A 12774-nucleotide genomic window follows, 5' to 3' on the forward strand; every position below is an offset into this window, starting at 1 on the left:
GGATTCACAACCTTTGAAATTAATTGGGATTGCTATTATTAGTAGATTATTATCATTATTATTATTATTATTGTGCATAGATGCTTTTACATTTATTATTCCTTTTTAATGCATAGCACATACTATGTATGACTCTTCTAATGCTATTCTTATAATTGGCAGAACTTGAGAAGCACATCCCGGATCTCCATGTCTTGATATCCACCCCATTTCACCCGGCTTACGTGACTGCGGAAAGGATCAAGAAAGCCAAGAACCTGCAGCTTCTCCTCACTGCTGGTATTGGATCCGACCACATTGACCTACAGGCAGCTGCAGCTGCTGGACTGACGGTGGCTGAAGTCACTGGAAGCAACGTGGTCTCGGTAGCAGAAGATGAGCTGATGAGAATCCTGATCCTCATGCGCAACTTTGTACCGGGGTACAACCAGGTCGTTAATGGGGAATGGAACGTTGCGGGGATTGCGTATAGAGCGTATGATCTTGAAGGGAAGACGATAGGAACCGTAGGAGCTGGAAGAATCGGGAAGCTTTTGCTTCAGCGGTTGAAACCATTCGGGTGCAACTTATTGTACCATGACAGGCTTCAGATGGAGCCTGAGCTGGAGAAAGAGATTGGTGCTAACTACGTTGAGAACTTGAATGAAATGCTTCCTAAGTGTGATGTTGTGGTTCTTAACATGCCTCTCACGGAGAAGACAAGGTAAAATTGTGAATATAACTAAAATTGAAGATACTTTGAATAAAAACAAACAATACAATAGTTTTTTTTATATTTATACAAATTTTTATATTCATTGATTATTAATTATGTTTATGTAGAGGAATGTTCAACAAAGAGATGATAGGGAAAATGAAGAAGGGAGTTTTGATAGTGAACAATGCAAGAGGAGCCATCATGGACAGGCAAGCTGTGGTGGAAGCGATGGAGAGTGGACAGATCGGAGGGTATAGCGGAGACGTTTGGGACCCACAGCCAGCACCTAAGGACCATCCATGGCGTTACATGCCTAACCAAGCCATGACCCCTCACATCTCTGGCACCACCATGGATGCACAGGTTAATATTGTTTTCCTTAAGAGTTAACAAATATCACACATAAGAATCGCTATGAAAATAATCAAATATTATAGACTTCCTAGTCAAATATGTTATTGAGATTATATATTTGGTGCTTTGTTTGATTAAAAATAAACAGATACGTTATGCGGCGGGGACGAAAGACATGTTGGAGAAGTACTTCAAGGGAGAAGACTTCCTTGCTCAGAATTACATTGTCAAGGATGGTGTGATTGCTCCTCAGTACATGTAAGCAGTTTTTTTCAACTTTCAAGTCTTGTAAGCTGTATCCAAAGGACACAAGCTTACAATGAACCAAATAAATTCTCAATAAGTTGTCCCTTTTTCCATTTGAAAAAAAAATTGTAATAAGACATGTAATGTAACGTACGTTATGATTTCATGACATATGTTCTTATATATGATAATGCTTATTATATTTGATCTTCGAGTTGAACCTAACTTTTTAAGAGCCATCGACCCGTAAAAAGGGAGAAGGTTTCCACATCGACCCGACTTGATCCACACCTGGATATGGACACACCGACGCTGGTCTCACTTGGACTTTACGACAACATTTGTATAATGTTGTAGAATGTGGGTCCAAATATGTACAAATATTTATGTTTCTCGACAACTGTATGTCAATCAATATTATGCGTATTAAAACTATCAATTAATATTGATTTCATTTTCTCTAAGATGATATGTGATTCATGTCATTATGTCAATGCTAATAATTCAACTTGTAATTTGTTCAAACAGTGGTTAGATATGGTGACAGCCAATTATTATTAGTTTCCTTATTCTAATTCTTCCCTTACCCACTTTGCAGTATCGCATTTTTTTACTGCATCAGAGTATGCTCAAACCTAAAATTTCTCTGAAAAACATATTTAAGATAGTAACTTGTCTAATTCATAATGGCTAATTTATTAAAGAAAATAAAGGAACGAGGGGGGGAACATGCACAATTCCTCCTCTAATTCTTCACTCTCATCGTCTACCTTAAAATAAAGGAAAGACGGGTAGGAACACCGGAATGTGAGCAATCATTCAGACGATGCACAATAAAGAAACGAGGAGAGGAACTTTGGATGTACACATTTTAAGGTAGAACCAAATTTCACCCTCGTTCCTCTCAACATTTAGACGATGAGAGTTAACATTTTAAGGTAGAACCAAAGATGTTTTCTGGAGAAATTTATTAAAGAAAATAAGTGTTGGGAAGCACCGGTCGTCGTTCTTGTCTCCTTGTTATAGTTTGATCAGAAATATAGTCTCTTGTGTTGCCGAACTAAAACAAAAGAATCCATTGGAAGGTTTGACAACGATGTCTATTTCCTTGGATGCATCGTTGATTTTTCGATCTCTCATGGTCAAGCTGTAATTAAAGATGATGGCAGTTACAATCGAAAAACAATAACTATAGTTACAAAATTTCAAGAAGCTTACCAATTTTTCAAGAATTCGACTAGAATGCCCCCTACAAATCGGTAATGTTACATGTTTCTTCTTTCGTTATTATTATTTTAATTGATTTAACAAACCGATCAATCTCGGTTCATTTTCAATCTTACTGCTAACAGAGCACTAGCTGAACCATTGTTTTGGCCATGCGAGAAGAAGGTGCTCTTTTATGACTTGGCTAGTACTCGGCTTGTCTATATTCAAGATCAAAATTTATTAAATTCAATAACAATAAGTGAAGCAATAGTTATGGGGAATGACAGATTTTGAATACCAAACTAGATGAGGCTTTTAGAATCAAAATAGCCAGTGACACCATTGCGTCTTACCGTTCTTATCAGCTTGCCGACTTGGTAAGACTTGTGAGAAATACTCTTTCGCATTACCGTTAACAAAAGAAAAACGATGTTTTCCATAAATTCCTCCGACCAGTGGCTTCCTAATTTGTTCCACTCTCTTTATATATACTTATTCTTTTAATTTTACTCTGTTTCATTTTTTTTATTCGTTCTTCACATCGTTCCACTTGCTTCCGAAAAAGTCACAAGTCGAAAGCCTTTTGTCAAAAGATATGCACAATTATTAAAGAAAATTTACTTCAGTTTAAACCAAAAACCATATAACTACAAGTTTCTCATGTTGAGTATATAATAATTACTGCTTCCGATCTTCCCATTATTGTATAATTGATAAATAGATTATAGATACAAGATTTCATGACAATATTAACATAATAAAAACACGTATAAATCCAAAGATATTTCATACCAAATTTTGCTGTAAACTTTTTTTTTTCAGTCAAACTCATTCTTTCAAATGATTCAAGTTATTGATTATAGGGCTCTGACAAGATTTGAATTTAATTCTTATATATAGAGAAGTACGATATGAATTTAAAGCTCTTACACCTACCACATTTCTGTGTATCCAGAAAATGTATGACATGTAGTGTCATTGTTATCAACATTCATGATAAAAAAAAAAAAACATTTGCTTGAAAAACCACTTCTAAAATATCATGCTAGATTCACAGCGACAGTCGACAGTTGATGAGGATGTATTAAGCGCTGGAGGGTCTTATCAAAATCTAATCAAACATCTTTTTTTCAAAATGAAACATACTCCCTCCAATTAAGTGTCGTTTTAGAATAAAAATTTGTTACAAAATAAGTGTCGTTTTCGATTTTCAATGCAAAAATTATTAATTTTATGCATAATTTATTTTTCTATTGGTTGAAATATGATTAGGTGTATAAGTAATAGTGTTTTTTTATAGGAAATGTACAAAATTAATTGTTTCCTTAATCTGTGTAGCGAAATCTAAAACCACACTTGCAATGAAGGAGGGAGGAATAATCACTCAAATACTATATATAATTAACCAAAAATAGAAATTAGTTTTTATTTGGAAATAATATATTTATAAAAAAACATTAATTTCAACCGCGAGGCAATCGCAATATATGGTAACTAGAAACCGACAAATAAATTCCTGTGCACATCGGCCCCACTGCAAATTCTTATACGACACCGTTTCAGACCCACACCATACGAATACGACGCCGTCTCGAGCCACACTACATGATGAATACGACTCGTGAAAGTGCATCGCCGGTTAAATAATTTTTTTCGTCTCTCTCTTCACTCCATTTTCTCTCGCATTTCAAATTTGATTTCCTTATTTAGATTCTTAAGGTCGGCGAGGCGATTCTCGAGTCCACGGCGATTCTGCTTACTCCGCCTTTCAGTTTCTCTACTCAGATTCTGCTACGTTTCGCCACCGCTCGATTCGCCGGTAAACTTCTCCCTCCTCATTCTCGGTAACGCAAATTCGAACTAGTGTTTGGTGCTGATCTCTGGAATTTTAGAATCAGTCAGCTGGTGAATCGCTTTTTGTAATCGGATTCGGAATCGCGAGGACTTGCTTGGTATCGAGTCGAGATCTTCCGAGTGTTATTGAGCGAGATCGTGTTAATCTGCGAGTTCGAAATGCAGATCTCATCGCTGTTGAATTGGTCTGCTGTGATCTTATTTGAACAGTCTGTGGAGTTTGTTGACTGATTCAAGCTTTATAGATTTGAATTCATTGAGAGATCTGTGAGTAAAACTTGTATGTTCTAAGGATCTAATGCTATGTGATGAGAGTTAGAAACGGATTCGAGTCTCAATCTAAGGCTGTGAAGTGAGATTCTAGCTTTGTGTTTATGTGGACTAGAGAGTATGATCTTAGTAGTCTTCATTGTTTTTGATTATAGACTTTCTTCTTGCAGTGCAATCACATAGAGTCTTCTTGCGTTGATTGATGAGATTATTTGCTTCCACATTCTTCTTCTTGTAACTTTCTTTATGTTTTTTTGAATGGTGACTTTGTTTCTAGCTCCTTCACGCATGGCGAGCAATACTTTAAAGGATATGAATACTCTTCCTGTAACTGAGAAGATGAGTGAATGTAAACCAAGCTTAGCCAAGCCTTGTGTTGGGAAAATGAATGGAAAGTCTGAAGATAGACCTCTACCAAGCTCTGCTGCTGCTTTGGATCCAAGTGCTGTTGACACAGAGAAAGCTGCCGTGGAAGTTGAGTATATTGAATCTGAGAACTTGGACGATGTTGACGATGCTGATGCAGTTCTCAAGGTTTTTTTTTTTTTCCTGTTTGTGCTTCTGTGTTTTGGTTGCATTATACGTCAGTAACTGTTTGGTTCGTTTTTCTTCAGACGGTTGTAGCTGGTCTTGACTCCAAGGATTGGGTATCAGTCTGTGATGCTCTTAACAATGTTCGTCGGCTTTCAATATTCCACAAAGAAGCAATGCTGCATATGCTGTAAGCCATGTTCTCTGTACTGATGATGTCTGTGACTTTGTTTTTCTCTGAATTGGAAGCCTCACGATGATTTCCTCTTAACAGCGAAAAGGTGATCCCACTCGTCGTGAAATCACTGAAAAATCCAAGAAGCGCGGTGTGTAAAACCGCATGCATGACATCTGCAGACATCTTCAGCGCGTATAACAACCATATAACAGATCTGTTGGATTCTCTGGTACATCTTTTATCTTATCTCTTACTCTTTCACTGTGCTCATTTGATTGAACTTTACTTGTTCTTACAACGTTTCATACACTATGCTCTCATCAGCTTACTCAACTCCTCCTCAAGTCTTCCCAAGATAAAAGGTTTGTCTGCGAGGCAGCAGAGAAAGCTTTAACATCAATGACCAAATACGTTTCCCCAACTTTGCTGCTTCCAAAGCTTCAACCTTGTCTCAAGAACAGGAATCCTCGGATCCGTGCAAAAGCATCGTTGTGCTTTTCCAGAAGTGTTCCCCGACTGGTAATACAAGTTCAACTTATGTTCTTTGATCACATGTTAAGTAACAATTCCAACAACTCTGTGTGCTGTGATATACATGTTTCAGGGCGTTGAAGGTATTAAAGAATATGGAATTGACAAATTGGTTCAAGCAGCCGCGTCTCAGCTTACCGATCAGCTCCCTGAATCCCGCGAGGCTGCACGGACTGTCCTACTAGAACTTCAGTCCGTTTATGAAAAAGCTCATCCTATCATCAAAGACGAGACATCATCACCATCATCGTTGCCAGAGGAAGAGCAAACCCCGGAGGGAGTTACTTGGGAAATGTTCTGTCAGTCAAAGCTGTCGGCTCTAAGCGCACAAGCCGTGCTTCGTGTCACCAATGTCGTGGCAGTGCCTGCTCGGGAGGGTTTGGTTACTGCAGGTTCATCTTCTTCATCACAGCTATAATAAGCCTTCTCTACTACATTTTGCATTTTCTTAAAACGTTCGCGGTTACATGGTATTTTCCGGCTATGATCTACCACATTGGCAAGTTATGGACCGGTAAAAAGAGTGAAACTCGGTTATTAAAAATCTTTGGTTATATTTCCTTTTGTGAGTGAGATTATTTTCTCATCAGTCTTCATGAGTGACCTTTTTCTTATGTGTATATATCTATACCAAGATTTGGTAAGATGGTCTTACTCTTTTGGTTTAATGCAAGTTGGTCGGTTTCTTTGACAATGCAATGCAAGCTTTCATTTTTCACATCATTGTTGACTTGTATATATGCAACTTGAGTTTGCCTATATTCAGCCCTTTTGACTCATTTTAAAGATGGTTTAATGTAGTCAATCCACCTTGGACATTTTACCAGCTTTTAGCTTAGTGGTCAGAGTCAGATACTGTGCTTTCTTCTACAAACAGTTTATGAGATTGTTTCAACCCTTGTTACAACTTAAGCTATAACTCCCTCGCCATCTTTACATCGCGAAATTACGGATTAAGGTTTTCACTTGGTTCATATAATATATCTTAGATCAAGTGTTAAAGTGACCAGTTGAAGTGTAGTGCCTCATTAGTTTACCAAGGCCGGATAAAACAAAGGGTACAGCAAACTTATAAATAGCCCGCTTTAAAATGACACTAATAATGGTGCGTTTTGATGTCTGGCAATAAGAAGAAAGAAAACAAATAAGAAAATTATAGAGTCGTGTCGTTCATACAAAAAGCACTACAACATCACGGCGTTTTTAAGAGCTGAAAGGCTAACCCAACCAAAAACGACACCTAAACTCACTCTTCTATATTAGCATAGACGACCACTGAGGACTGAAGATCTCTATCAACCTTGAAATGCGCGTGGAAGAATCTTTTCACCTGTTTTCATCGTCAACAAAATGTTAGTACATGAAGGCAAAACAGTTGGAGAAAGTGGTTCTTGCTTCTAACTTGCCTCTTTAAAGGAACGTTGGATAATGAAGTCTCTGAGTTTTGTTTCTTCTGATGCAAACAGTACAATGTGACTAGGCGGCTCTGACCAGTTTCCAGCTAGCTCTGATGCGAAACCTAAAGGGTCCATCATGAATCGGTCTGACTCGTCAAATCGTCCCTTCTCTTCACTGTTTAACATGAAAACCAAGAGGAAAAAAACCCTTTTAAGAATCAAATCGTCAAAGAAGCTAGAACTGTGATTTTCGTTACCTTGGCGTGCAGTCCAGAAATTGCATTGGAATGTTACTATGGAGAGTAGAATAGTAGGGAGTAGAATGGCATGGCATGAGAAACAGAATGCTCTTTATTCTCCCTTTGTATGCTTCTTCTGATAAGTAGTTCATCGCATCCTCCGTCCCTCTCTGTTGGAAACAACAACATTCCTTTTCACCACAAGTCGAGAGAGGATGCACTCAAAGTAATTGATTCTTTACCTGATGGAATAAACTCATGTATAGTGCCATTGGGACATTGGTCACAAGTAAAAATAAGACTGAAAGTACAAGTTTAGGTGACCACTTGACGATGTTCTTCTTTCGAGGGACTTGCTTCTTTTTAGTTATTGATGATGGAACAGATGCCTCCATTTGAGCAAGTGCATATCCAGAGAATATCAAAGCTATGGGAAGCACCGGCAGCACAAACCTATCATTCATAATCTAAGAGGTCCACACGGAAAACATAATTCATGATGAAAGGATGTTCCTTGTGATGGTTTTTTACCTGAATTCCTTGTGGCCGAGTAGGCTGTAAACCGTTAAAACCCATAGAATAAGAGCTGAAAGCTTCTTATCCTTAGACTTGATAATTCCAGCAATGGAGAGTGGTGTGAAAGTGAAAAGCATGACGAGAAACCCCTGGGAGAAGTACCAGTGCCATGGGTGAGTTCCGTAATAGTCTCCACCAGACGAAAGGAAATTGAACTTGAGAAAATTAAGAGGCACAATGACCCATGAGCCGTACATCATACGGTCCAACAAACAGGTGAAGCCGAGGACCAAAGACCTAACACCAGAAAGCAAGTAAGCACTATAAAATCATCAAAAGCAAACATTAGAATTAAAAGAGTAACGTTAAACTCACCCAATTGGGATCACTTCTAGGACGACGAATTTGACCTTATTAGGCGTCAAAAATAGCTCAAGCGTCCCAACGTATAACCATATGATTGCACTTGTTGGTCTTACGGCACATGCTAAGGCCGCTATGACCAAACCCCACTTCCGGTTCACAGGATGGGCCTTTGAAGGATCTCTAATACAGGGCCAGTAGTAGAGCCCCATGATGGTGAGAACAGTCTCCAAACAGTTTGAAAACGTACGGTTCATACAGAAGAACATGAACCAGTTCGCCATTTGACAAAAGAGCTACCAAAACGTTAAGGAAGCACTCCGGAAATAAAATGCAAATACACATCGACCTAGCATTGCATTGGAACTATCAAATCTAATGCAATGGTGGATTGGCTTCACTTTTTGTAGTTGATAACTGTCTTCTACTAGCCTAGGCTAATCTTGTAATTTTCATTCATTGCCATACCGTTCCAAGAGAAATGAGCATTTGACATAGCAAGTTGCATAAAAAGGATACAGACCAAGTTGCAACATTTTCTCCATAGAGAGCATCAGAGAGTTTGTACAAATAGAGATCACCAACAGCTGAAAGTACGGACTGCATGAGACGTGGGGCTTTGCTCTGCATCATAGAGTTTGTAACACATTAACCATTCATTCCACCTTCATTTGAATATACACTGAGGAGCTAAAACACACAAAAGTGAAAAGAAAGAATCACACTAACCATAACGTAGGGAGTATCAAGACCCGTGAGATGAAGAACCTTATACAAGAAAGCGAATAGCATTGGATGCAAATAGCTTCGTATCCCTCTCTTCCACTCCCATGTCAAATAACCATACCTATCATCATCATCATTACGATCAAAAATCAAGAACAAATGATTCAATCAAAGTTGAACACTCAACCAACAGCATATAATCCACAAAATGGTGATGATTAACAGTCAACAACTAATGAATGATGAAAAAACATTTACCCGAAGACGGTGCGATGAGCTACTTCTAGGGATTGCCAATGCTCGTCGGGATTGAAATAAGTTTGGATCAACAAAGCGTTCACCACACGAAACGCTAAGCAGGATAAGAATATCCGCCTCGTGGATCGCGTTACTCGACTTGATTTGGAAGAATCACTAGACGGATTCGGATCATCGCCGCTGTTAACTGACGCGGCGCCGTCGCCATCGCCGTCGGCGTTCTTCCGTTTCCTTATTTCCATCGATAGAAACTAGAAAGACAGAACTTACGCAGCCCAAATTGAAATATGCTAGAGAAAAGGCCCATTATAAAATAGGCTCTTTGGATTATTTAGGCCCATCTAGTTTAGAGTAAAAAAAGCTATACGAGACTTGCTAACTTTAGATAAATCTAGGTGTTTTGCCCACGATGCGGTCTTAAACATTTTCATAAATTTTTAAAAAGTTCTTTGTACACTATATTCATTAAACTAAAATAAATCTTAAAACAACTCAATATTCTATTTTAATTATAAGTAAAAAAATTTATTTGATTGATATTTAATTATATAATTTATGTTTTTTTTTTTACTTTTTACTAAAAAAACTTTTTCAGATAACAATACAATATATATATAAATATTATCTTTTTTTTTAATTATATATTTAGTTTAACTCAATATTCTATTTTTAATTATATAATTAATAATTTTATTTGATTAAAATTTAGTTATATAATTTATGTTTTTAAATTTTCACTAAAAGACTTTTTCAGATAACAATAAAAATATATATATATATACATATAAATTATCTCTTTTTAAAATTATATTTTCAGATTTTGGATAATTTTTACTATTATTAATTTGAATCAATTATCTAATCAAATAAATTAAAATTTAGTTTTATTTTTTAATTTAATTATTTTTTAATTTATTTATACATTTTATTCATTAAGGGTATAAACGATATTAACCATTCTAACTTTTAACGTGAGAGCTCGATTCCGAAAATTTACTTCGCAAATAATAGTATAGATTATATTCCATCTATTTCGGGTTTGTACTCACAATTTTTTTTTCTAACGCTGATTAATTATAATATTACAATAGTGAGAATGATTACATAGACGATTTGACAACTGATAATACTATTTTATGAGGATCTACGTCACTTGTACACACAGATTAAAAAAACAAATAATTTTATATTTTTTATATATAAAAACACAATTACTTATAAATCTAAACATATTTCAACTAATAGAAAAATAAATTACTGAATAAAATTAATAAATTTTGCATTTTTTATTTTGTAACGAAGAAATTTTTCAACAATGACACTTAATATAAAACGGAGAGAGTATTAGCCATCGAAATAATTATTTATTTTTAAAATACCTTATCTTTTTCGTTTGGAAGAGCAATTTTTTAGCCACCAAAATAAATTGTATATATATAAAAGGATATGAAAGAAGTTAAAGCACGCGTACACCAAACACTCTACAATATAGTAGTGGGGAGATAGTGTGCATGCTTGTTGACACCATAACCATAAGATAACAAAAAGGGATAGAAAACCCTAGAAACGATTATGCGAATATAAAAGGGAATAACGTAGAAAGAAATGAGTATTGAGAAATACATATACGTCACGATAAATATGATGTTTATCCACACAAAAGAGACACACAACTTCGTTCAACAGCTTCGTTTAAGTAAGGGACAACAAGTGACGACAACTTCCATCATTTCATACTTTTGTTCCACTTACAAAAAAGTGTTGAACTTGTTAGACAGAGCAGTGACTAACGGGGAAAAGATAGAGTTTTAAATTTCAGCCACATAACGAGTAATAGAGACTGCTGAGCCATTGCTAAAAAAAAAAAGACTGCTGAGCCACACGTCTTTAGATGTTTTTTCTTTTTCTTTTTGTTTGCTAAAATTTGGGTCTTGGATGTTTATAAACGTAATTATGAAACAATGATTTTATTCCAATCTTCCTCCAACTTAAAACTCTTGGATATGCCAATACGATGTTGGTTAAACTTTACTATTATCGAATAGTTAATTACTTATGATCCGATGATGGCTGCTGTTAAGTATGACCACGTGTGGCAGATTTGAAATGTTTAAAGATGTTAAAATATATAATCCGAATGGATCCAGTTCTTTTTTTATCCTACTTTTGCCACTATGCTTATTATACAATAACCATGATTAATTATATTTTATGTAAACTCCCTTCAGTGCCCGCCCTGATGAGAAGCACACCAAGCACCAGTTTTTAAAAATAAATTATTGATGTATATATATATGGTACTTTAGTAAATACTATACAAAATAGGTCAAATTTTAGAAAAATGTTTGTGGTCTTTCCAATGTCAGGACCGCTACTGACTCTCTTTATTCTTCATGTGGAGTAGACTATACGAAAAACATACTTTCTTAGTATAGAATAATTAGGGGAAACCAAAATTAGCAACTTGTAAGATAGTAGCATTTTCCATCCAGACAATGCAAACACAAGGTTTACGACATAATGATCTATAACGATAAGGAAAACAAAATTGTCAATTAAAATAAAGAAAAATTAATTTTTCTGTTCCTCTTTTCAATAAAGTCGCTGGTGTTTATCAAACATATTAATAAAAAAAACTATTTTCAAACATTTATTAAGAGATCAAAAGTTCCCACTTCCCATTCTAGGAGGCAACAGCTTTCCTTTTTGTTTGATTTATATAAATGCTTGTGAAAGAGAAGAAGAAATATCGCGATCATGAACATATTAATCATTTGGGACCCTAATTGAAAAAGAGTGATATATATTTTGTTTTATTGTGTAAAAGTATGTTGTATTTTTGTGAAGTTTAGGACACTCGTTTTATCAAATTATTATGTAAAGAAAGAAGATAAGTTGCTTTCAAAGTGGTAAGAGTTAGGTCTTGATAAGAAAGGCTTGAAGGTGCTGCCACACTAAAATCCCTGCATCTACATACACACGTGTCCAACCATTTTTAAATCAAAATAAAATCAAAATTCTGATTTGAACATTTGTATATGGTTTTGGGATATGTGTGAATAATCTATGGCTTTGTGAGTTGGAGAGGATGAACAAACAGGTCACATAAAATATACCCTAATGTAAAAATTCAAAGAATAGAATAGAATCTCTTGGTACTATCAAACTATCAATTTTAAAATATAAAAAGTGATGAAGACACCAACCTATCCATTCCCCACCCATCTCCCATTTATATTTCTTTATTTATCGTTAATATTTCTTTATCTCTCATACTATTTATTTCCCAATCTCTGACCTCTTTTATGGGTCACTTGCAAAATTGTGGCACTATGATCCACAGTTTCCACTAAAACTACAAAACAAATATTAAAAAAAAAATCAATTTGTATTCTAAAATATAGA

The 12774-nt window shown here is 35.7% G+C and overlaps 3 protein-coding genes across 7 annotated transcripts in view; 2 read left to right on the forward strand and 1 right to left on the reverse strand.

Annotated features, from left to right (window-relative positions):
• LOC106327041 (formate dehydrogenase, mitochondrial-like) overlaps positions 1-1463 on the forward strand; it is an 11173-nt gene extending 9710 nt beyond the window's left edge. The window contains exons 3-5 of the mRNA XM_013765045.1: positions 163-703; positions 823-1060; positions 1200-1463. Coding sequence (XP_013620499.1) covers positions 163-703; positions 823-1060; positions 1200-1313 — 893 coding nt within the window. The 3' untranslated portion in view covers positions 1314-1463. The remainder of the gene's footprint in view (positions 1-162; positions 704-822; positions 1061-1199) is intronic.
• A 2669-nt stretch (positions 1464-4132) lies between these two features.
• On the forward strand, positions 4133-6564 carry LOC106322704. Of its 5 annotated transcripts, none has more exons than XM_013760811.1 (7): positions 4133-4325; positions 4399-4627; positions 4908-5164; positions 5245-5351; positions 5436-5568; positions 5664-5858; positions 5944-6564. In XM_013760811.1, the coding sequence occupies exons 3-7, from the start codon at positions 4919-4921 to the stop codon at positions 6286-6288; spliced, it is 1026 nt and encodes a 341-aa protein (XP_013616265.1). In that variant the 5' UTR covers positions 4133-4325; positions 4399-4627; positions 4908-4918; the 3' UTR covers positions 6289-6564. The 5 variants fall into 5 exon arrangements, with proteins under 5 accessions (XP_013616265.1, XP_013616268.1, XP_013616264.1 ...); XM_013760814.1 differs by having other exon boundaries at positions 4399-4545; XM_013760810.1 differs by having other exon boundaries at positions 4405-4627.
• Positions 6565-6927: 363 nt separating this feature from the next.
• Positions 6928-9629, reverse strand: LOC106322712 (GPI mannosyltransferase 3). Its single transcript, XM_013760831.1, has 9 exons — positions 9370-9629; positions 9115-9232; positions 8905-9009; positions 8398-8681; positions 8038-8319; positions 7749-7959; positions 7525-7676; positions 7277-7442; positions 6928-7200 (listed from the first exon to the last, which is right to left on the reverse strand). The coding sequence occupies exons 1-9, from the start codon at positions 9609-9611 to the stop codon at positions 7117-7119; spliced, it is 1644 nt and encodes a 547-aa protein (XP_013616285.1). The 5' UTR covers positions 9612-9629; the 3' UTR covers positions 6928-7116.
• Between the last annotated feature and the right edge of the window lie 3145 nt (positions 9630-12774).

The sequence above is a fragment of the Brassica oleracea genome, chromosome C2 (assembly GCF_000695525.1).
Source record: "Brassica oleracea var. oleracea cultivar TO1000 chromosome C2, BOL, whole genome shotgun sequence".
In the NCBI taxonomy this organism is placed as follows: domain Eukaryota; kingdom Viridiplantae; phylum Streptophyta; class Magnoliopsida; order Brassicales; family Brassicaceae; genus Brassica; species Brassica oleracea.

Coding starts and splice junctions, on each gene's coding strand:
- LOC106322712 (XM_013760831.1), bottom strand. CDS start 9,611: ATGGAAATAAGGAAACGGAAGAACGCCGACGGCGATGGCGACGGCGCC. Junction 7,677..7,748: donor ACATGAGTTTATTCCATCAG/GTAAAGAATCAA, acceptor TGTTTCCAACAG/AGAGGGACGGAGGATGCGAT. Junction 7,201..7,276: donor TCCAACGTTCCTTTAAAGAG/GCAAGTTAGAAG, acceptor CGATGAAAACAG/GTGAAAAGATTCTTCCACGC.
- LOC106322704 (XM_013760811.1), top strand. CDS start 4,919: ATGGCGAGCAATACTTTAAAGGATATGAATACTCTTCCTGTAACTGAG. Junction 5,165..5,244: donor ATGCTGATGCAGTTCTCAAG/GTTTTTTTTTTT, acceptor GTTTTTCTTCAG/ACGGTTGTAGCTGGTCTTGA. Junction 5,569..5,663: donor CAGATCTGTTGGATTCTCTG/GTACATCTTTTA, acceptor TGCTCTCATCAG/CTTACTCAACTCCTCCTCAA.